The sequence below is a fragment of the Thermobia domestica genome, chromosome 17 (assembly GCF_964235325.1).
Source record: "Thermobia domestica chromosome 17, izTheDome1.hap1.1, whole genome shotgun sequence".
Classification (NCBI taxonomy): Eukaryota; Metazoa; Arthropoda; class Insecta; order Zygentoma; family Lepismatidae; genus Thermobia; species Thermobia domestica.
The window spans coordinates 162,528,029-162,552,226 of record NC_137470.1 but is presented as its reverse complement, the minus strand read 5'-3'; the positions used below and the strand labels follow the sequence as shown (position 1 = coordinate 162,552,226).

Sequence of the window (24,198 nt, the reverse complement as noted above, 5' to 3'; positions counted from 1 at the left end):
GTCGAAACGACTAGTTTTTAGAACCACCCTATGCAGAAGGAAAAGAAAAAAACAGTGGCTTTTGTTTTATTTCATGGATGAATATTATCTTGTTGGTAGGTTTCAGCTCTTGCGTGTAACTTAAAGCAGCCATGTCGGAAATAGGTCTCTGAAGGTAGCAGCGTTCGAGACTTCTTATTCTGCCGTTTCTCGCACGACTACCGATGCAATCAGGCGGGAGCAACAGCCAATCATGTCAGCCTGCTCCACTTTCGTCACCCACAACAACAGAAAGGCAATTTGCATGCATGCAGAGATTACCCAACATTCCTTGCGACAATACAGGAAATTCAGTTTCCTTTCTTATTCATGCTAGCGGAACAAAATTAGGTAAATATTTGAAGTGGCGTGGGAACGAACAGCCAACTATATTGAATTACAATGTAACGGGTGTATTAAAGGAATATTATTTTAGCTAATAAATCAATGTCGTTGAATTTTGAATGTCTTTGTTAGGTAAAGAATACGATGTGGAGAATAATGACCATGTACTTTAGTCACGCCTTTATATATCTTAAATAATTGGATTGGATAATTGACTTTAGTTGTTGTTGAAGTAACAAATATGTAAACCATAGAATTACATAATACCTTTAACATTTATTTTATTATGTGATGGCTTGGAAGACATCTTAGTATTTAAACTTCCATACAAAGAATAATTACATGCTTTTAGTTTTAACCTCTAAAATTTGCTTTATTATTTGAGTGAAATTCATTGTAAGATTTTCGTTAGTAGTACGACAATTGTATTATCTTGTCTGAATGTTCTACATTATTCACAATAATTTAGATACAGGAATAATCTAGATGGCGCCACTAAGCTGACAGGGTTGAAGTAGACAATCCGGTTTCTTTCGTCTCTGATTTAAAAAGTGATAACTTTGAATTAAGAAGCTAGAGTGATGGGATAATTTGAAAATTAAAGTTATTATGTATAGAACAACTCGAAAAAATGGTTTTGTTACAAATGTTCGATTGCACATGTTAACATAAATAGAATAAAAAGTTTGTTTGTGTGTGTGTCTGTCTGTCTGTGTGTCTATGTGCGGCCTGGGGACCAGACAAGTGGAGCGGCAGTTATCAAATTTTGGTCACGTTTAGCTTGGTCCAGGCCCCAGACCAAGACGAAGAATATTTTTCTTTTCTAAATTTGAACCAGGGGGGTCTCAGGGAGCGTTTACCAGGACATGTAGAAGTAGTAGAAAATGACCGATGTTGGTGTCAAATTCATAGATTTCGCGGTCGCTGAGATCAATGGTGAAACTCCAATCGCATTAACTTCCAAATTCACCCCATTCGGCTGCGGGCCGGGTATCACCGCAGGGTGGGATACCGAGACATGTGAAAATAATCCAAAATGACCGACATTAGTGTAAAAATTTATAGTTTTCGCGGTCGCTTAAATGAATGGTGATACTCCCACAGGAGCTGACTTTCAAATACAGCCCTCATCGGCTGGGAGCCAGAGGCTTTTTTTTTTTTTTCAAAATTCGAACCAGGAGGTCTCAGGGGACGTTTACCGGGACATGTAAAAGTAGTAGAAAATGACCGATACTTTTTTCCTTTCGTTGTTCAGTTTGTTTACATAGATATTTTATCTGACCTATGCGAAGAATTGGTATTTCAGCTAGTTAACATTAATTTCAAATAATGACCATCTATCTTCTTATATAGACTGCACACAAACAAAACCAGTACTGTAATTTGGTCAATGCGCGCCCAGTATACAATCAAGACTTAAACGGGACTCATGTTGATCTGATTACAGTGCTATTAGCAATAAAACAAATCCTCGCACCTATAGATTGAAAGAACTCGAAAAAAAAAATAATTTTTTAAAGTTTCCTGCCAGTATTTTTCTTCCTGGCGAAATTTGGGCTTTCTTCAACATTTCGATTTCAATGAAGGATTCGATTTCAACAGTACGTTCTTTCTTTCTTTTTCCATTATAACACGAAGAAGCGCTTACTCATAATTACTGTATTCTGAAGGTAAAACCACGAAATATTAAAGAAAATGAAATGACATCTTTAAGTTTTACGTCCCACGATTATGCCGTTTAGGCTAAAGGAGACGGTGATAATGAGTAATGAATGAAATGGTGGAATGAAGAAAGTGGGAGGAAAAGGGAGAACCCCGAGAAAACCCACGCACACGGTGTTTGTCCACCACAAAGTTCAGTTGGCGGGGGCTGGGATCGAACCCGGGACCCCAAGCACCAGAGGTGAACGCTCTATTACTGAGCCACCACGGCCCGGAAATATTAAAGAATCAAATCTGCCTTTAAGGTTCTCTTTGATTGAACATTAATTAAAAATAGACAGAAAAATAAAATTCAAATGAATTGCATATGGCACAGTGTAGTCAATAATCTCAAACAGATAAAAATTATAATATCTTACGAAGATGTATTATAAAATAATCGTAATAACCTTCAATTAGTTAATGGAAGTACGTATTTTTATTGTTAATACAAATACAAAGTTAAAGGAATTTTAATACGTGTTGTTTTGACAATAGAAGTATACTGGTATAGGCTCAAAACAGAAAGAAGTGATAGATTATTTGTTTCAAACGGTGGACGGTAGAATATTTTGATTAACAAAAATGGCCCTCACTCGAGAAAAAGATTCAGAAATACCGGTACTGAGTTAAAGGATTTAAATGATGTATCTTCAAAAAATATGAAACAAGTTTTTCTTAAGTTGACCTTTTGGCCCACAGAGACCACTGGGTTTTGAGCATCCAATTTAGTATGCCATGTTTTTTGTTCCCATACTCTAGTGCAGTGGTTCTCAAACTAATTCCTATCACGATCCTCATTTTATCACATCCTCTTGTGAGCGACTCCCTTATAACTTCTGATTTGTAATAAGCTCGTGTGGGATTTTTAATATTGAGGAGATCTTACGATATCCATCTATTTCTATAATAGTAGAGTCCATTTCTTGTACATAGTAGATACAGTAGCAGTAATATATTCCGTACGATGAAAGTGCTGGTTCAAGATGGATATTAAATCTCTTCATTGAAGATACCATCAAAGTAGCTGATCTAAGTCCATAACGTCTTGACCAACTAATAGAATTATCGTGCGACAAGTCCTTGCAACTGGTTTTCTGTAACGTAGACTTGAACAAGTTCTGCTGAAGAGGAGAGAAGAATATCCTTGTCTGTTATCTTCTGCTTTAAAAGTAATAATTCCATTTGCTACATCCTACCTGTGCGAAAGTAGTTTTTCTTCCATGGTAAGCATTAAAACAAAGACAAGAAATCGCTTATCAGTTGAAAATGTCGCTGACTTGATAATGTGCGTCACGAAGTTGAACAGGACATTGCCGCACTAGCGAAATCACACCATGCTCAGGTATCTTATTAGTTTTCAATTTTAATTGTATTTCAACATGCAGGTTTTGTTGCATTTGTATTTTTCTGGTATTTCAATATGCAGTTATCATTAGTTTCATATCGTACCTCTTTCATTTGAATTGATTTTTAAACAATTCTGCACTTGCTGAAAATTTTTAGTAGACCTATTTTTGTCGTTCTTAACAGTATGTGTAAAAATAAAAATATGCATATCAGAACAAAATTCAAAATAATATTTTAAAATATCTTCCGGTGTTAGATTCTAATTATCTTTTCCGCTTGTCTCCGCGACCCCTATGAAACCCTCTCCCATCACCCCTAGGGGTCGCGACCCTCAGGTTGAGAAACCTTGATCTAGTGCAACAAGAGAGAAAACAACATACCCTTGATGAAATACATATTCCACCTCTCTCGTTCTAGGACGAACAAGCGATAGTTGAATTTGACTCACTGCCACATTTCATTTGTATTATTCCGAAGTTCATTCTTGCCGTACAGTTGACATTGTGCCCTTCTACTGTTTCTTTATACAGATGATCCTTCGAGCTAAGCGGTATCTCTTTTCACTTAAATAATTATTGGCAGATTATCAGAGGTTGCATAAATAAAACGCCGCTTCCTAAGGGAGCATCTGTTTCTCAAGCGGTGTTGACACAGCGTGTGAATATGTGGCCCCTCGTGGCTTCCCATCTTCATCGTCACGCCCCAAACGTATGAACTCGTAATTAGCACATTTCAGCTTACGACCCTCTCCCCTCGACTAAATCCCCTCTTCCCCTAACCTCTGGTTCATCATCCACTTAACGGACTAAAGTGTATTTGATCCTTTTTGATTTTCCCAGTCGACTCATATCTATGTATATATGGACGTATGTATGGATGTATGTTAGCGGATGTCTGTGTGTGTGTGTGGATTCAGGGGGAAGTACTTGCTGTGCTGTACGCGTATGTATGTGTATGTATGTGTGTCCAACGGTCAGGCAATCATAGAGTTTCCCCACTTGGTGATGTTACCTCACGTTCAAGTGTTGCAAACTTGATAATTGGATTTTCCTCAGTTTCTCTCTTTTTCTTTCTTTTTTACGTTAGTAAACTTCGAATTGCATCAAAATTTTAGTTGACATCAATGTATAGTGACAATTACCATTATATGTAACACTTTCTCCCCTGGGCTTAGGCTTTCAGCTTCCTGTCGCTTAAGGGCATTTTTGGATCAAAAGATCCAATATATTTCAATCAAACATTTTCTTGTACGTCTTATATTTAGAGATCTATATATAGCGTAATAAACCCAAACTATCACTTAACTCAGTATGATTTGCTTATTCCGTAGAAAACAAGAAAACTCGATTTTGGGGCCGTTCAAAAATTTTGTGACCCCTGATCCAAAAAACTAATTATTGGCCAAGATCGCAATATGTTGATGCATTTTTTTTTGATCATCCCTAAAATTCTTGGCCAAATTCACAATCTTTTGCTCTACTTTTTTTAAATAATTCCTAAAATTCTTGTTAAAAGATGTATTTGAGGTAGTACAAAAAAACGTAGTAATGAAAATATATGACAAATAATTTTTAAAACATTCTATTTTAAAATAAATGCAAGATGTCTTGATATTGTTGGGTGAAATTGCCGCATTATTACTTCAAACAAATGTTCTTTCACTTACATGACCTTTTTTCCTTTTCTACAGCAACCAAAACTTAATTTGCTGAAATAGCTACAATATTCTGTTTATTCACCATCCATGCATACTTCTCCATGAATTACTACAGAAAGAAAAAATAGAACGATCTTAAGACAAAACATTCGCTTTTGGTCCTCAACTCAGTGCCGCAAAATAATAAAAATTACAACAGTTTCAGTATGAAAGTTTTTAATAATTCCATGGATAGATGTCAAGCAAATAAATTATCTCAAGTGTAAACCCAAATACATTTTCCACATAACCAACAACCTACCATCACTTGCGAAAGATACCTGGGAGACTCATACGTAATGACCCTTCGGGTCTTGAGCTCCATCCGCTTGCTTAAGCTCTTCATGCTGGTTCGACGTATACGTGTATAGACCTTCATAGTGCTTCTAGAGGCGATTCGACGTACACGTATACGTTCCGTGTAGTAGTGACGAAATTATGTATATTCTGTCTTCTATTGTTTTCCAACATGAACGGAAACGCATGATATTTAAGAGTAGACTTCAATGTGCTACCATCTGTTGGTTTTCCAAACTGTACCACACAAAGTTGGATTTCTAAACTAATAAGAACACAAGAAAGAAAGAATACTTTCTAAGCCCAACATGTAAGTTATTTTAATATTTTTTTTATTCTTTTATCATAAATATCATTGTTTATATATTTTTGTGTAGTGTGAAGCTTCGTTTACAATTTCTGAAAATTTCATTGTCATTGAGAAAACGGTTTTTGAGATATCTTTAATTTTGTGACATTATGCAATAATTGGTGTTATGGTGATTTAAAATTACCGCCTCTCGCAGAGGCTGATGGGTATTTAACTCCCGGCTTGAAGGGTTAATAAGACACCACGGGTCCTACCCGAGCGTAGAATTAAAAGTGTTAAAGACTCAAGTCACCAGAGAAGCAAGAACAAGTATACACATCTTAAATTATAAGTACTGACTGATTGTGTAATATTATTCGCCTTCAGCATTGATGCTGCTTGAGACATGGACCCACAGCTCAACGTTGCATCCAAAGTAGATGTATTTCCCAGACACAGATTCAGAGGGGATATTAACCGTCCATGCTGTTCTGCTGACTAATGCACAGGGTCCGGAGCTTGATCCCCGGTGGGAGAATACCGAAATTGTCCTATTGAATATCTAAATGCCCGCTTATGTCCTCGAAATTAGAACTCCTGTTGGAGATTTCTAGTGCCTTTGTGGGTAATGATAGGATGACTCTTGGACGTCAACTATTGTCCCATCACAAACAATTCTCATTGAAATCTAAGGGAAATCCTCTGGATTAAAGTTTCTATTGTGTCAGAAACATTCCATTGCAATCCAAGGGAAATTCCCTGGATTAAAGTTTCTACTGTGACACACATCCCATTGAAATCCATAGGAAATCCCTTGGATTAAAGTTTTTACTGTGACAGACACATCCTATTGAAATCCAAGGGATATTGCGTGAATAATTCCATTATCCTTAAACTGATAATCTGAATATCCCAGGGCAGATATGGGACCTTTAGGACGTCCACGGGGCGAGTTATGCTACATGGGTAGCGGGGAAAATTGTTTAGTTCCCGCTTCGGAATCGATAACTTTAGAATTTAAATTAGTGTTTTATACTTTTTTTTTCAAATTCAATTTTGATTTCATCATAGAAACGCTGGGATATCACGTTTAACTACACGAGGCGTGGCCAACATTCTTCGAGATTTTTTTGTGTGGTTAATGGTTAAAATCTCCATTTTAGATACACGATACCCGTATTCGATAACAGTAGTAAAACACGTGGTTTATATTCAACGTTAAAGCATACAGCATATCTCGTATAAGATAGATATTGACTGAGATAGGTTAACTACAAAACACACACACACACACACACACACACACATATATATATATATATATATATATATATATATATATATATATATATATATATATATATATAGGGACGGATCCAGGATATGATCAAGGGAGGGGCTAAACCATATTTTGCCGTTTTATCCAGTGTAAAGCAGAATTGAAGCCCATTTTATCTAGTGTATACCTGAGCGTCAAGGGGGAGCTATAGCCTCTATAGCCTCCATTAGATCCGCCACTGGATATATATATATATATATATATATATATATATATATATATATGTTAAAATGAAGTTTTTTTTTTTAAAAAAACGCTGAATTTAGTTAATTGATTTCCAAATGCCTTTTCACGAGTCGTATTAACAAAAACACTTTCCGTTTTGAACTCAATCTTATAAGAATAACTTTACCTACTTAAGCAACTGGCATTCTAGTGGAAAAATGATGAGGTTGTCTACACTACCGAATATTTGTTCCCCATATAGGGTGACTTTTCCAGTAATATTTCTGTTTCTCTCCCCAACCCTTGATCTGATCACGTGCCCCTAGGGAAGCATAACAACCTGAACAATTCACTACTAGCTGACTCGTCATCTGTTCATTAGGAACTGATATTAACGGGAGCATAATTTTCGCGTAAAACATTTCTCCCTTCTTTTTTAAAAGGAAAAAAACAATGATAAAAAAGACATTCGTGTTGACAATTTACTCCCTATAGATTATTCTACATGTTAGTACAAGGGGAAAGTGGAAAATAAGTCCATTGAATTTTTTATAGGACAATCTTTCTCTCGGTTACATTAGTTAACACTGATTCCTGTGAATCATGCGTGAGATAGCGATCTAATCACGATTCAAAGATCAAATAATCGAGATGCTGAGATTTAGGAAACGAGATTTGACGAGAAAAAAATAATATTCGAAAAAAGCAATGAAAAAGGAAACTAATACATATAGTTAATACGTAATAAAGAGCGAAATAACATTGATGACCTATCTCTTTGATATATAAGTACCACAGCTAGATTTCAAATTTTCTCTGCACGAGGTCCATTGTTTGGCAACCGGTAAGAATCCACATTGTAATAAAGCATTGTCAAATATGAGAAACTTGGCGTGGGAGACCAGGTTCGATTCCCGGCGGGAGCTCATGTGGTTCGGATTTCACGTTAATCAGTAGGTCCCGTTTAATTAGCCTCGCTGCTGAAAGGGACGTTAAACTCAAAATGAACTCAATTTAACTCAAATATGAGAAACAATGAAAATAACGCTACATCTGAACTGCATGTACTACATAACACATTCTAGTTATTTCATATATATAAAAATGAAAGCGACTGTGTTTGTGACTCCATACCTCTTGAATCACCCGACCGATCTCGATTACATTTTCAACATAGATGAGGTTCGGACCTGAAATGGTTTTTATCATTTCACTTTGACGTTGAAGCTTAGGGAAGAGGGAGGGGAAGATATTTAAAAATGATCGAAAATGTCCTATATTAGTGTCGAATCCACAGTTTTTGGGGTTGCTGAGATGAACAGTGACACTTCCGATGCCGTTTAAATCTAAATTCAGCACCGAAGTTAAAGGTGGGGAGGAGGATATATATATATATATATATATATATATATATATATATATATATATATATATATATATATAAATGATCGAAAATGACCGATATTAGTGTCGAATTTATAGTTTTCGAGTCACTGAGATGAACAATGATAACCCCGATGCTGTTTTATTTCAACCCAGCGAAGTGGGTGATCAACGCTAGTTCATTTTAATATCAGTGGAAAATTTTGTAATTTTGTTTCTACGTTAAACTGTAGCTTTGCATCTGGTGTTTTCTCAACGACTCCTTGACATTTTACATTACCCGAAATTGGAATCTGCGTTAAACTGTTGTTTTAGGTTTCATATTTCCCAAAGATTTCTTGTAATTTCACTCACAAAATTTTACAGTAATTATAATTTGAGTTCAACTACGAGGTACAGTTTTGCATCTCACACTCTCCCATGATAAGTTTAATTTTAATTTTGAAAATATACAGTATATGTAATTTAGGTTCAACTTAAACTGTGAATTTTGCATCTACAATGATTTCTTTAATTTTATCGGGAACTTTTATAGTATCTGTAGTTTGGGTCCAACGTTATACTGTAGTTTTCCTATCTCATATTTTCCCATAATCAGTCATAGTTCTACTAAAAGGTATTAACGTTTGCTATAAATTTCAAACTGAAATAACTTAATTTTTTAAGAAACTTTATGCTTGGGGGCAGAGCGTAGCTCATCAGAAATTTCCAACAACCTATATTATGACAACTAAAGGGAGTATTTAAGGTATTTCTTAGAAGAAGAAACGAAATAATAAAATTCAATTTCTTTGAATATATTCGACATTACACCACAAGCTAACAGGACTCAAAATGATCTTCATTACACAAATCTACTAAATTGTAATGGTACAGTAACTTAACCATTATGTCTATCGAACATCGTATTATTGTAATACTCTTTGGCTAGTTCAGTTTTAATGAATTTCCTAGCTCTGTCCTTTCACCCTCAGATCTTCAGTCCAACCCCCCTAATTCACTCAACCAGGACCTCCGATTTCCGGAATCCGGACGCTTCCTCGTCGTAGCGCAGAGATTAGCTTAGGTCTTATGAAATTCGCTACCCTGTAATTTTCTTATAGGAAAACTTCTTACAGCTTTTAGTGTGGTGCCTACGCTGCCTGTTTTTTTTATTTCCTTAAAAAATAGCTTGATTATCGCTTTCTTATTTTAAAATAGCCAAAATAAATGTCCAAAGTGTATGTTTGAATTTTGGGAACTTTACAGTGTAATATCAGTAATTTGGACCCAGCGTTAAGTTGTAGACTTGCACCTCATGGTTTCCTGTGATTTCTTGTAATTTTGATTAAGGAATTGTCCAATATTTGTAATTTGGGTCCAATATTGAAGTCGAGTTTTACATTTCATATTTCCACATGGTTCTTTGTATTTTACTGAAAAAAAAATTACTGTGTCTATAATTTGGGTCAAACATTAGACTGTAGGTTGGAATTCTATATTTTTCGTGAATAGATGCATTTAAAAAAAAAGTAATTATCTTTTGTGTTGTTGAGCGTTTTAGCTCAGGGATATTGTCCTGCAGTTATAATTTTGAGCTTCCGAAATTAAATTTAGAGTACAAACTAATGTCGCTCTATTTTACTGATGTATTACTTTAAGTTAATGAGTTATCTATCAACATATGATACGATTCGTATTTTTATCTCAATAAGCTTCAGTTTCCAACCCACTAATACGTTAGAAGAAAGTGGAAAACATGTTTAAAAAATTCCCTAATGTCTCTACACAAAATCATTAGAAATGCACTTTGCGAGTGAATTAATACCGAAATTTGAACCTAAATGAACAAAAGCAAATTGAATAATATTGTTTATATCAAAAATGTTATTTTTTTCTGTATAGAAATGTTGTGTATTTCAGAGCATCACCATTAAAAAGGTCTCAACCCAGTAATTAAATATAATGAAATCGATAACTGACGTAACTGACAGAAATTAATGTAAATTCTTGGTTTATTCATCTCTAGAAAACATTTTTTAATATCAGGTGTAGTTTTTAACCTCGAATCTGCAGGGGAACATTTTTACCACAGCTTTGGTCCAATTGCCAAAAGAAGATAATTTGGGAAACCCGAAAATAAGAACCTTTGTATGCAACCCAAAATGCATCTTTACATTGCCCGGTTGTATAACAAACAGGGATAGATGTGAGGTGATATATTTGTTTCAATTACTCCCAGAAGATAAACTTGGACAGATTTACGTGGATTCCACAAAATCCATTATTCCATCGAAGACAGGATTAAGTGCGAAAAGCTAACTACAAATCGAAATATTATTCATTGAAAGTAATCAATGTTGAATCAAATGTTTTGTTTGTTTATTATTTTTGTTTTAATGTTCCTATTTAGTAACGAGGCTTTGTAAAACATGTATGTATAATTTGACGTAAGATCCAAACTACATATGCTCCAACTGGGATGGAAGGCTAATTAAAGTAGAAGGAGACACTGTAGGTTAGTAGTATAACTACTGTTGAACGCTTGGTGAACGTTGAATTGATATGTTCTTTTAACCCTTTAACGCGCTATTTTTTTTTTCAGTCAGCCTCACTTTCTTTTAATTTAGAGTGGTTTCGGTGTAGGAAACACGGATTTTTTTTTAATTAATGCAAACGTTATGGGATCTATGGGGCATTTTATCGTTTTGCATATAGGATCTATGCAAAGTTGCGCGTTGACATCTGCAAAGTCCACTAAAACAGATAAAATCAATAAAACGCGACGAATTATCAGCGTACTTGCACTTTTGAACTCATTACATTTCTGTCTAACATAGAAAAAAACTAACAGTTCAAAACCTGTTCACCTAAACGAGCAACAAAGAAAGCTCAAAGATGACAATATGGCGTAATTTCGCGTGCACCAAGTAAGACAAAGAGTCCAACGCTGGCTTACTATGACATCTAGTGGGAAACTCAGAACTTCATTACTAAAATGGCGTTTTATCTGATACACAAAGCTGTTTTTCTGTGTCCGAACTAGAACCTACTTGTTGCAATACAATTTCAAAGTAAACTTTGCATATATGCAAAGGTGCGCGCTAAATGGTTAAGTGTATGTGAAAATAAAAGTGATATGAAATATTTCAGTTTTACGTCCCACGATTATGCTCTTTAGGCTAAAGGAGATGGATGACTAGTAAAAGAATGCCTGTGGGGAGGGGGAGACAAGAAAATCCCAAGAATACTGACGGGCACTATGTTCTCCACCAGTCTCGCGTGGGCTGAGAACGAACCAAGAACCAATCGTAACAGAGATGAGGGCTCTATCATTGAGCCATCGTTCACTTCTAAGTTTTATGAGTTTATGGTGAACTTATCCGATGAATTTTGTCTTCACAAATTTTCTTCATTCCCTTTCATTTCAGGGCATCACCACTGCTAGATTGGCGTTTACCACATTTATAGCGAAAGATCTTATTTCTTTTCCGGCGAGATAATTTAAATCATTATAGCAGAGGGCATGGTGGCTCAGTGATAGAGCGCGTACCTTTGGTGCGATTCCCGGCAAAGTAAGTTTGTAGTGGACAACATCGTGTCCGTGTGTTTTCTCGCGGCACTCCCGTTTCCTCCCACGTTCTCATTCCACCAATGTTTCCATCATCGTTCACTTACCTTAGTCATCGTCTCCTTTAGCCTAAAGAGTATAATCATGGGACGGTAAACTGAAATATTTTAATTCATTATTATAGCCCTCCTCACTGGTATAGTGGGTATCGGGTGACACTCTCTTACACAATATTCCTGATTCCATTTGTGACGGTAAAGCATCCATCTGATCCTGGTTCTGATCTTGTATAACGTCGCTACTGACGAAGATAGTAAACATGAATCAATTAATACTTCAGTATTTCATGTTGATTTTCCTTTGTGGTGTAATGGTTACATATGCAACCCCCATTGCATTACAACTATGCCTGGTTGCATAAGAGTCAGGAATATATCGCATCATAAGTATTAATAGTTGCTTTCCTATTTAAGAAAGCTGAAACTGAAATTATTTATCATTTATTTTCAGCTACAGACATAAATATGCAGGTTGATTACACTGTCTGCAAGCAGTGGTAAAGCGAAGTGGATCATATGCCTATCAACATATTTGAAAGTACTTCCTCAACGAATTCACCAATCTTTTTTTTATTTTTCCTTTCAGTATGTAAGGTTCAGAACAATCATTGCAATTGTAATCACCCGCAGGGGATGATCCAGAATTTTCACAATGTACACTTTAGATTTTAAAATTATTCATAACACAGTGTCCAGGTGGGCGTGATAACTATTACCTCCTACCAATAAAGCTTGAAAACAATCAAATTACTGGTGCTTAATTCCTGTTTTATTGCTACCACAATCTGATCTCTATACACACCACATAGCAGTGAAATTCCTGAGATATCGGGATCTTCAAATCTCCGCTTTTGTCCTGGAAATGAATCCTCCAGGGGGATTCTTAATGAGATATTTCTGAGCTTCTTAAGGGATAATCACAGAACCACTTTCTTATATCCAAATATCGTCCTGTGACAGACACGTTGCATTAAAATCAAAGAGAAATCCCTTGGATATTTCAATTATCTTTAAAATTTCTGCTACGAACCTTAATATCCAGGGGCTGTGGGAGAGATGTCTCGTACATGTGTACTAAGTTATACCTTTTAGGATAGACGTCGATTGCGTGAAGTAGGTGATGAAAGCAATGTTCTGTATTTATGAAATTTATAGATCAGAAAAATAAATCTTTTCTCGAGTTTTTTTTTTAATTCGAACTACTCTAAGGTTTGTTGACTTCTTTAGGTATCTTCTATACAATTTGGCCATCACTTCCTTTTGTGTTTATTTTCCTTCTGTGTGTATTCCTGCTCCTACCCCACAAAAGAGAATTGGTAGTTGTGGTTGATTTGAGTTTAGTGACTGCTTCAGCACCGAGGCTATATGAAACATACCTACAATTGAACGTGTGTCCAAACCACATGTGCTTCTAGCTTGAGTCTCCTGCTCTGAAAGCACGTATACTAACCCTATACCCACAAGATAGCTCTCATACAAAGAGGAGTTGTGGTCACGGATGATGCTGCGTCAGTGTGTTTTTATTTCAGTCTCACAGTTTAGCTCTTTTGAGAAAACAATGTTGTTATTGCTTTCTTTAAATAATCCCACGCGTTAAAATGCTTTCAAAACAAACAATATTTCTCACTTCAAAATAGTTTTTCATCGTCAAAATATCGAAATATTGTCCGTTTCTTTTATATCACATTAATAATAATAATTTACGATCCGGTAAGGCTTGAAGGCACCAGTTAATGTTCATAATGGTAAGAATTTTTTCTTGAATTTCTCAGGGAGTACTTTCACTTCCGCTCGTTTTATTATGTGTTTAGTAATAGCATCATCATACTCATTTAAATGCCTATACTTAAGAGAAGTACAGTGATGCTAGTATAGTGCTTACCTTTGTTATGAATGGTTTCTGGTTCGATTCTAAGAAACGTATCTTTGTGCTGGGCATAAACCCATATATTTTCCTGGCTTCCCTCTCTTATCCATTAACTCAACTTTGCTAATTCTTCCATTGCTGTTAGTTACTTTTATTTCCATCTTTCATTCTACTTTGATTTTTCTGTTTTTAGTAAAATAGCAATATTATAGGAAAAATATGTCTTATGTTCTCAAATGACCTCGTCCGATCTTCATAGAATTTGTATTACAGGGAAAGTATGTGTCGTACGTCCTCAAATGATCTCACAGATCTTCATCCATTGTGTATCACAGGAAAAGTATGTAAGTTACGTCATGAAATGGCCACACCCGATTTTCTTCAAATTTATATCACAGGGAAAAGTATGTGTCCTACGTCCTCAAATGACCTCGTCCAGTCTTCATCAAATTTATATCATTTGGAAAGTATAAGTTGTACGTCCTCAAATGACCTCATCAGATTTAACATAGTGGTAAACATTGACCTGTAGAATATGGATGCGAGATCTTTCCCTTTATAAATGTTTGGTTCGGGGTCAACAAAGTTTGGGTTTAGTCTTAGTAAACTTTTCAACACAAAATTCTCTTATTTCTATTTAGAACAAATTTGTTAAACTTTAGTTTTGAGGAATAGGAAAGAAAATGATTAGAGTGTTAGTAGATTATGTTGTAAATCCAGTGCATACATACAATATAAACATTTCAAAAAATGAAGGACGAATTTTCGCAAATAGGGAAACCTACTAGTTTTTACACTATAATCTTTAGAGCATAACTTGAAGATTTTCTTTCCATTGAAATACTATAAATAATGTAAAACGTTTTATTTTATCCTTTCAGATCCTTACCAGATGTTTGGCCCAACCAGCAGTAGATTGGCTAGCTCAGGTAAGTTCTTATGTATATCATAGTCACATTAAAAAAAAATACTACTAGGACATTACAGTTCACCATATTGGCGTCCAAAACAACTGTACAAGACATAATAAAAGCAACAAGTAGCTACTTGAAGAAATATTTTTGCTTGATATTGTTAAACTACGATTGAGTATCCAAACTACTGCTACTCGAGATTAAACCGAAAGTGGGCTTGTGGTTTCGATAGATGGACGTTTGTATATCTGTATCACACACTTGGAACACTAAGTTCATTTTAAAAATAAATCTCGCTAACTCTGGCCACACTTGATGTATGAGAGACCAATACTGGAATGAGAACTACTGTCCAGTTTCAGTAGAGGGGTTTGGGCAGACATGGAACTTATACTTACGACATTTAATCTACATCAAACAAGTAACAGTGTCACGTGCACACAACTTGAAGGAATTTGCTTGTAGGAGTGATATTTTCCTAATTGATATGGAAACCAGAAGTGGTGGTAGCTTTCTACTACTTCCGGTTTTAGTAGAGATATTAAGAGTTGAAATGGAATATATTCTTGGGGCACTTAATTGATCGTAGAAAACCGCTTCTCGCTATATATTACCGTTTTTGGTCCCTAGCGATCAACTTAGTAACAGGAAGTGATTGATTTCTGCCACTTCCGGTTTTAATAGGGAGTAAAGAGAGAACATGGTACGTACCTTTAGAAAGCTAAATTGATTCAAGAAACCTTCCTCGCTATCTCTTTGTCACGTTTGCTTTATGTAGATCAATATTGAAACCAGAAGTTGTAGTGGGGGCATGGTGACTAAGTGGTAGAGGCTTACCTCTAGTGTGTAACGTCCCTGGTTCGATTCCCGGCCAAGTAACTTTGTGGTGGGCAATATCGTGTACGTGGGTTTTCTCGGGTACTTCCGTTCCCTCCCACATTTACATTCCACCAATTCTTCCATCATTATTCACTTGCTTTAATCATCGTCTCCCTTAGTACAAAAGGGCTTAAATGTCACAATGAAGAACTGAACAAGGACATATTTCAGAATTAGTGTATCCTCAATAAGTGCAATGGTTCTCGTACAGTATGAATTTTTAGGTTTACAGATAAGTCATTTTTTGTCCATTTTCTAAAAAAAAAAAAAAAAAAAAAAAAAAAATATGCATGTGCTTTTTACACTGACTCATATAATTTTGTTCAATTTAATAAGATTTATATATGGAAACTAGTCTTTGGCTAGCTGTCGGACACCCGCGTTTGCTTGGCTTGCGACCTCGCACCTCTTAAACCCACAATTCTACGGAATTTCAAGTTTCTTTCCTATTTCAACTACCTAAAAGATATGATTTAGCATCCCAAGAAAACGCCCATTTAAATAACATGGGAATTTCTTCATCCCCCCTTTATAAAACTAAAAATATTCATTTTGGCAATTTTCCTGTACGTTAGTCGCAATCAATCTTACCAAATGTCATCATTCTAATCCTGCCAGAAGTGCCTAAATATTTTGAGTTGTAGGCAATGACCCATATAAATAACATGGGAAAGATTTTTCAGTTTCCCATAAACCCATTCGAAGGCTGGAATTTTTGGGGGCGATTTAGTTAGGTAATGCTAATAAAAATGTGCAAGCATACTGAATTTCAAGTTGTTATTCCAAGTACCTAAGATATGAGATTATAAATAAAAAAAAATGCCCATTTAGATAACATGGGGAATTTCTTAATCCCCCTTTAGGCCTCTAAAAGTTAAAAATATTCACTTTTGACAATTTTCCTGTGGGTTAGTCTCGGAAAGCTACAATCATACCAAATTTCAACTTTTTACGTCAAACGGAAGTACCCTTTTAATTTATGTCAGTTCATGTAGTTTTATATATAGTTAGGATTAGGATATGTATCATCTTTGAACAAATAATTGTCCTTAAATTATATTAATACGAGAATATAGAATTAGATAAAATAGTACTGATAAGTACGAAGTTAATACGAGTTATATGTAGTTTTCACAGGGTTATTAGTCAATATCCAGGGATTTTAATTATGTTTTTGAGTAATTACCTGACATTGGAATACAAGAACTGCCTTTTTCGTTACACATCAGCTTCGGCAAATACTTTGTAGTAAGCTTGTAGCGACTGAAACTTCTATATACATGTCACGTCATTTTTGATGCATGCATTAGGTTATAATAGAACTGACACAAACTTAACCTATCGTCTTATAGCAACACATAGCTATGGCAAAAAAAAAGTTCCAGAAGATTCACATGACAAGATGGTAATAGTGTACACTTCAAAACTTCATCTCAAAAGAAATTGATTATTTTATAAAATTGTGTCAGGATTTGTGCACGTAATACAAACTTTTTCAATGCTACTTGTAAACGAGTGCACGCTATGTTAGATATTTTTAACAGAGTATCCCTCATCTCTATTTCACAATTGCTTTATTACCTAGTATACTTATTTTAGGTCCGAACAAGGAGATTGAAACCTACGTTGCTCTATATTTTCCTCACATAATTACTAAATATTATCATAATTACTAATTATAATAACAATAATAAATGTTAGGCAGTAAAGAAGTAGAAAATAAGCAGGCAAGTGGGCACATATAATTCAAGATAAAATCTAACTCGTATTTTGAAAACAAAAGTACGAAATAATTTCCGAGTGTATCTAAGAAATAAGGTATTCATCTTTATCACTTCATGCAACAGTTCGAAGTTTCCCAGTACTCGACACACCACAGTCCCCCTCAAAAAAAAAAAAAAAATCATAAGGAACTTTCTTATAAATGTTTAAGACTGTAACGTTTTCCTTATATAGGGACAGATTGAACTTAGTAAAATAAAAATTACAGGTTTAGATTTTTTATTACTAGTTTATTATAAAAATTTACTACAAATAGTATTGTTTTTTACAAAAAATATTACAATGATGAAAATTTTATAATGTAAGGTTAAAATAAATGTTTTTTACCTAACAACTCTTCTTTAAGAAACAGTAGTAAATTACGTTGAAAAACTGTAAAACACTCTTTGCTTCACTGCAAGCAATCAAATAAATAAATAAATAAATAAATAAAAATATGTTTTCTACAAGGTTCTACTGCAGGCAAAGTCATGTTGTAATTAAAATTCTTGCTGCTCCACTGCAAGCAAAAAAAAAAAAAGTTTCTCACAAAGATCTACTGCAAGCAAAAAAAAAAAAAAAAAAAAAAAAAAAAAGTCAACACTGCAAGCTAAAGCTTTGGATAAGGTAAGTACTTCCTAGGTTTCACTACAAGCTCTTCCCCCGAAAAAAATAACCAATCGCAAACTGGTAACTGTTTGTAAAATATTTTCCGTTATATAGCGCTCCAGGTAAGGCAATGGCGCTACAAGGTTTTCGTCGTTATGTAGTTTGTGCTCTTGTTTGCAACTTGTAGTACTCCATGACTACATGAACTTGTTTATGAACAGAAGTACGTGTAAAATGTTTGTAAATACGAGCGTATAATACATTACAATATATTTTAATTTAATACATTTTTTTTCAATCAGAAGGAATCACTAATCTTCTAGTACCCAATTATGTTTCTAAAATATCTATGAAACCTACAACAATTTTCTTTTAAATTAAAAAATATATATTTCCACGGATATTATCCAGGCACATTTCGTCAACAAGTTGACGAAGGGTCGTATCTCAAAATTTCACTTTTTCAGGCATAAAGAAAGAAATAATAATTTTGTAGACAGAAAGGCAGTTGAATATGTAATAACTCGTCACCTATTCCAGATAATTATGTGGAATTATTGATCAATTATTGAATATTTAACTTTTTCCTCCTCTCTGGCACTATATTTCTTTCTTTATGTCTGAAAAAGTGAAATTTTGAGATACGACCTTCGTCAAATTGTTGACGAAAAGCAGGGAAGAACATGCGGATCAATTTTAGTATGTCAAAATTTCACTTTTTCAGATATAAAGAAAGAAATATAATTCCAGAGAGGACGAAAAAATGCAAGTGAGGTACAGAGTTTGACGAAAATGCGAAAGCATAGGCATTATTAGGCGTTTAATCAATTATTCAGGTAAAATAAACAAATATTTTTTTTTCTGAAATTGAAGCAAAGACCTTCCAGTTAAACTTCAGCGTGTTATTTTGTGTTCTGAGAGATAGGCATTTTGCATAACACTCGATTTATAATAATAATGATAATAAAAGTAGATACGACGCGTATGTAAAATAAAGTCGATAATTTTTAGGTGAGATTGGCAACCCTGATGACGTAGAAAAAAAATGAAATGAAATCTTTAAGTTTTACGTCCCACGGTTATGCCGGTTAGGCTAAAGGAGACGGTGATGATGAGAGATGAGTGAAATGGTGGAATGAAGAAAGTGGGAGGAAACGGGAGAACCCCGAGAAAACCCACGAGCACGGTGTTTGTCCACCACAAAGTTCACTTGGCGGAGGCTGGGATCGAACCCGGGACCCCAAGCACCAGAGTGAACGCTCTACCACTGCCTGATGACGTAGAGAATGCGCAGGAGGATGTCCTAGTCTTGGTGCTTGCAACACAGGTAGAATCGTCCGAACAGAGTTGTGTACATGCGAGTAGCAGTAAAGGGAAATGGCTGCTGTAATACAAAATCCCGCCAAATGTAAAATGAGATTTCTCATACAATTTCTAAACGCCAAAGGACAGAACGCAGATGACATCTATCGGGAACTGTGTGCCATTTATGTATCTACAGTAACGGGTGAAGGGAAGTTCTAGCAGTGGCGCAGAGAGTTTCAGGAAGGGCGTTCAAATCTCATGACGGTGAGCCTAGTGCAAGACCTTGCTTCCAGACAGACGATCTGGTGGGACAAATTAATGATAAATTGCATTCAAATCGCTGGTTTACAATAACTGAACTCGCCAAAGTATTCCCAGAAGTATCTGGAAAGCAGTCCATCGAATTGTGACTGACAAGCTGGGTTATCAAAAATTGTGTGCCAGGTGTGTGCTAAAAATGCTGGTAGATATTCACAAATAGCAAAGAATGACAGCTGCATGTGATTGTTTGGTCCGCTGGGAGAAGGATGGAGATGACTTCTTTCCTCACATAGTGATGGGGTGTGAAACCTGAATATTGTACGCCACTGGACATTCGAGGTAACAATTAATGAAATGGCTCTAGACTCTGGTTCTCCTAAAACGAAGAAATTCAAACCAACAACATCAATTCACAGAATCATGACAACCGTGTTTTGGGACGAAAAGAATGTGATTCTTGTGCAATTCTTTGAATCAGGATGTACAGTTACAGTAGAGATGTATTCCCAAACACTGAACAATCTGCTACGTGCCATCTAAAAATCGGCAGACAATTCTCTGGAATTCTTCTGATCCATGAGAACACCCTTCAACACACAGCTGTTTGTACTGTTAAGACAATTCAAAGATTTCGATGAGAACTATTCAGTCATCCTCCTTACAGTCTCAACCTGGCTCCTTGTGATTTCTTTTCTTCACCTGAAAAAGTGGCTTGCATTAAAGCATTTCAACGAAAGTGAAGTGCTCAAAACATCAATTCTGGAACGACTGCATTCTTAGACATATTTTTATACAGAAAGTATACAGAAACTTGTGCCACGCTACTAGAAATGTCTGGAGGTTCATGGTGACTACATCAAAAAATAAAAATAAAAATAAAGTAAAATAAAATAAAATAAAATAATAAAATAAAATAAAATAAAATAAAATAAAATAAAATAAAATAAAATAAAATAAAAAATAAAATCTTTGAATTTTACGTCCCACGATTATGCCGGTTAGGCTAAAGGAGAAGGTGATTATGAAAAATGAATTAAATTGTGGAATGAAGAAAGTGGGAGGAAACGGGAGAACACCGAGAAAACCCACGAGCACGGTGTTTGTCCACCACAAAGTCCACACGGAGCGGGCATATAACTACATGAAAAAATATCTAGGTATGTACTTGTATATCAATCACAATAAATTTCTTCTACCATTTTCTTTTTCTTTTCTTTTTTTAATGTCTGCCTTTTTTGACACGCGCCTCGCATTTCCGTGAAACTAAATAGTGCATGTGGCTTGGATATTCATGGTCTTAGGTTTGATTATCTGTAAAGCACAGCTTTTTAGGTATTGACAAGCAGTGCAAGAATTGAAATAAAAGACATCCTACTGACCACAGACACGAATTGCACTATGTGACAGCGTCGCAGATAAAGAACCTCACAAAAGATCTACCAATCTATCAAACAGTTACATCGATTCTCTCCAGATGGCAGTTAAAATCTATGGATATTGACACTAGCACCATCTACTAGCATAAGAATCAATGTAACTCTTTGATGCATCTGTGGAGCAATACTATTGGTTTCATGTTAATCTGCGACGTTGCCACATAGCGAAATTTTGATTCCCCGTTGCGGCTGAAGGAGGTCCCGGAGGATATACCATTATATAGCATTTTTGCTTTATTTTGAACTGAATAATAGTGCTCTGCTGTCCGTGAGCGCCATTTTTAGAACACCCGATATACAGGGTGTATCAAAAAGGAGTTTACAAATTTGAAAAGTCATATTAGTTTATTTATTGAGCTTACAGACATGGATTTTGTGTCATTTTGTAGCAAAATACATCAAGTGTTTTACCTTCTTCCTAAAGAGGTTCAATGTAGCTTTTATTGGTGACGCGGCACATAATCGCATCTGAAGTCTCACTTGCTCTACAACGTTTTCAGACGTACGAGGACGACCTGAAGATTTGTTGTGTCTTACCGAACATCCAGTTTCAATAATACACTTATGCCACTGTTAAATAGTAGGCCTACTGGGAGGATCTTTACCATACTTTGTACGAAAATTACGCTGCACACTTGTCGCAGACTCGGATTCTTCAAACCAAAACACACAGCTACCACGCTCGGAACCAGTAAAGGCAGCTATCTTTTCTGCAACTGCCGCTAGCGCTTGCGGTGGCTTATTTCTGAACTAATGGCGTGACAAACATATTCGCATTTGAAGGCGGCGCTCCAAGTTCCCTTTAAATGCTGCTAGCAAATGAGAGTCCAGCGGTATTGCCACGTTTACTTGTACACATCCACGTCTATCCACTGCCACCTGATCGCGCTGTAGTTCGTCTGCTTAGCAATAGCCACTCCCCTTAGCACTCGGCAACATCGCGTCAGAACTTGCGTTTTATTCGTTTAGCTGAAATGGCAAGATGTTTGTCACAGGCTTTAGTGTACTACGTGAGTCAGAACTTGATGGATTTTGTTACAAAATGACACCAAAACCATTTCTGTAAGATAAATGATTAAATCAATATGAGTTTTTAAAGTTGCAAAGTCTTTTTTGATACACCCTGTATGTACAGTATTTACACACCAAATTACCACCAGATTCGACAGGGATATGAACACAGAAACCATTACTATTACCAATCTGCATGTTCTTATTTCCGACTGAATATTTGTTAAATTTGCTAACAAACAAAGCAGGTGTATCGTTGACTTGCTGCCCTAAACTAACAACAAAGTCACTTTCTTATATGCTCGTAAATTAATTGTTAAAAGGACAACAAATTGATGTTCGAGAAAGAAGTATATAAAAAAAGTTCCCTCTAACTACATAGAAGTCTCTCTAAATGTTTATTATTATCACATCTTTTTAATAGCAAGTGTTGTTTGTGTAAGGGCGATAGAATTGCAGGCAGCAAATAATCGCTAATGGAACCCGAAGATGTAATGTTTGTATTTTTGACGTGTGTTGGTTACGGTACACTAACTGTGTAGCGATCCACCCTCACATGCTGCAATGGATCATTCGTCTGCATCCACCCCGCAAATAAAAGCAACGAATCGACACGTGTATTGAACCTAGCAAGTCATGCAACCATTCAAAAATTCTTAATTACTCTTTAGCGGAGCGTGTAATGGTAGTGGGGTCACACTCGTGGGAAATAAACTAACATAACGCTCACTTCCTCTTTTTTCTTTCTTTTTTTCCTTTTTAAATATTATTAGCATTGCATCTCTGTTGTTCTCAGTTTTTTTTTCTTTATGGAGGTACAACAGTGTTGCAAAAACAAACCATTTTTAATTTGTCACTATTATCTGAAACAATACCGGTTGTGCAGTTAAAACTTTCACAACGACTGATAGCGTAAGGAGATGAATGAACGTATATTTGAATTGTCAAAAATTTACCTAATTAAGCGCCTCTGATTCGGTTTCAATGAGAAACCTCTGTCATCATTAGTGTCCGTTACCAGTTATTATTATTATTTTATTATTATTATTATTATTATTATTATTATTATTATTATTATTATTATTATTATTATTATAAAGTCTATACTCCACGGTCTTCCGCTAATCTCTTCGTCTTTACGTACATTTTTTCTGTTTTGATATTGTCCATTAATTGTAGTCTCCTTCGCCCTCTCCCTCTTTTTTCTGCCACTATACCCTCTAGCACGTCCCTCATGATACAGTTCCTTCTTAGCCAATGTTCCAACCACTTTCTATTCTTCTTAAGAATCTAAAACTGTTTTTATCTCCCTTACTATATCTATCCTCTCATTCGATTTCCGCTTGGCCTAACTAATTATCTCCATTCTTCTCCACACCTGCCTTTCGAAAGCTTCCAGTCGTTTCTCATCTTTTTTCGTAATGTCCAATAACTGGGAAACCAAAAACCAGCACATCACAATATTTCCAATTGCCTACTGAATTTATTAAGATCTACCACCAGTTCAAGTATGTTCAAGTAAACAGATTTGGTTTGCTAGCTATTGACCATCAAAACTGTAAACTTTACTCAGTTCATTTTTTTTTGTCAAGAGCTCTCTCTCATCTTACTTACTGCTGTTTAGTTGCAAAAGATTGAACTCATCCGTCCTTAACGAAATTTGACATAGTGATAGATCATGACAACCTCAGAAAGCACATGAAATATTAATAGTGTGCAAGTCTTAAGTTGATGAGCTATTTGCCGTCAAAATGGAGATTTGAACTTCTTATGTGATTAAGTACAAGCTTAAAATTTTGTGCACAATAACTCAGGAACCAAATTTTACACATCATAACAATTTACGTGCCTAGTGTGCGTTCACAAAAGGTCTACCGCCATTTCAAATATTGTCAAATACATACCTTCGATTTCCGAGTTATTGGCCATGGATGTCTGAATTCGGACCTCATGAATTTAGTGT

The 24,198-nt window shown here is 35.5% G+C and overlaps 1 protein-coding gene across 6 annotated transcripts in view; it reads left to right on the top strand.

The window, feature by feature from the left end:
- The window catches only part of Ets65A (DNA-binding protein D-ETS-3), a 692,236-nt gene that overhangs the window by 613,595 nt on the left and 54,443 nt on the right, over positions 1-24,198 (top strand). For 5 of the 6 annotated variants that reach the window (XM_081744529.1, XM_081744526.1, XM_081744527.1 and 2 more), the window contains one exon: positions 14,941-14,988. The exons of the other annotated variant lie outside the window; for it this stretch is intronic. In XM_081744529.1, coding sequence (XP_081600655.1) covers positions 14,941-14,988 — 48 coding nt within the window. The remainder of the gene's footprint in view (positions 1-14,940; positions 14,989-24,198) is intronic. 6 annotated transcript variants of the gene reach the window in all.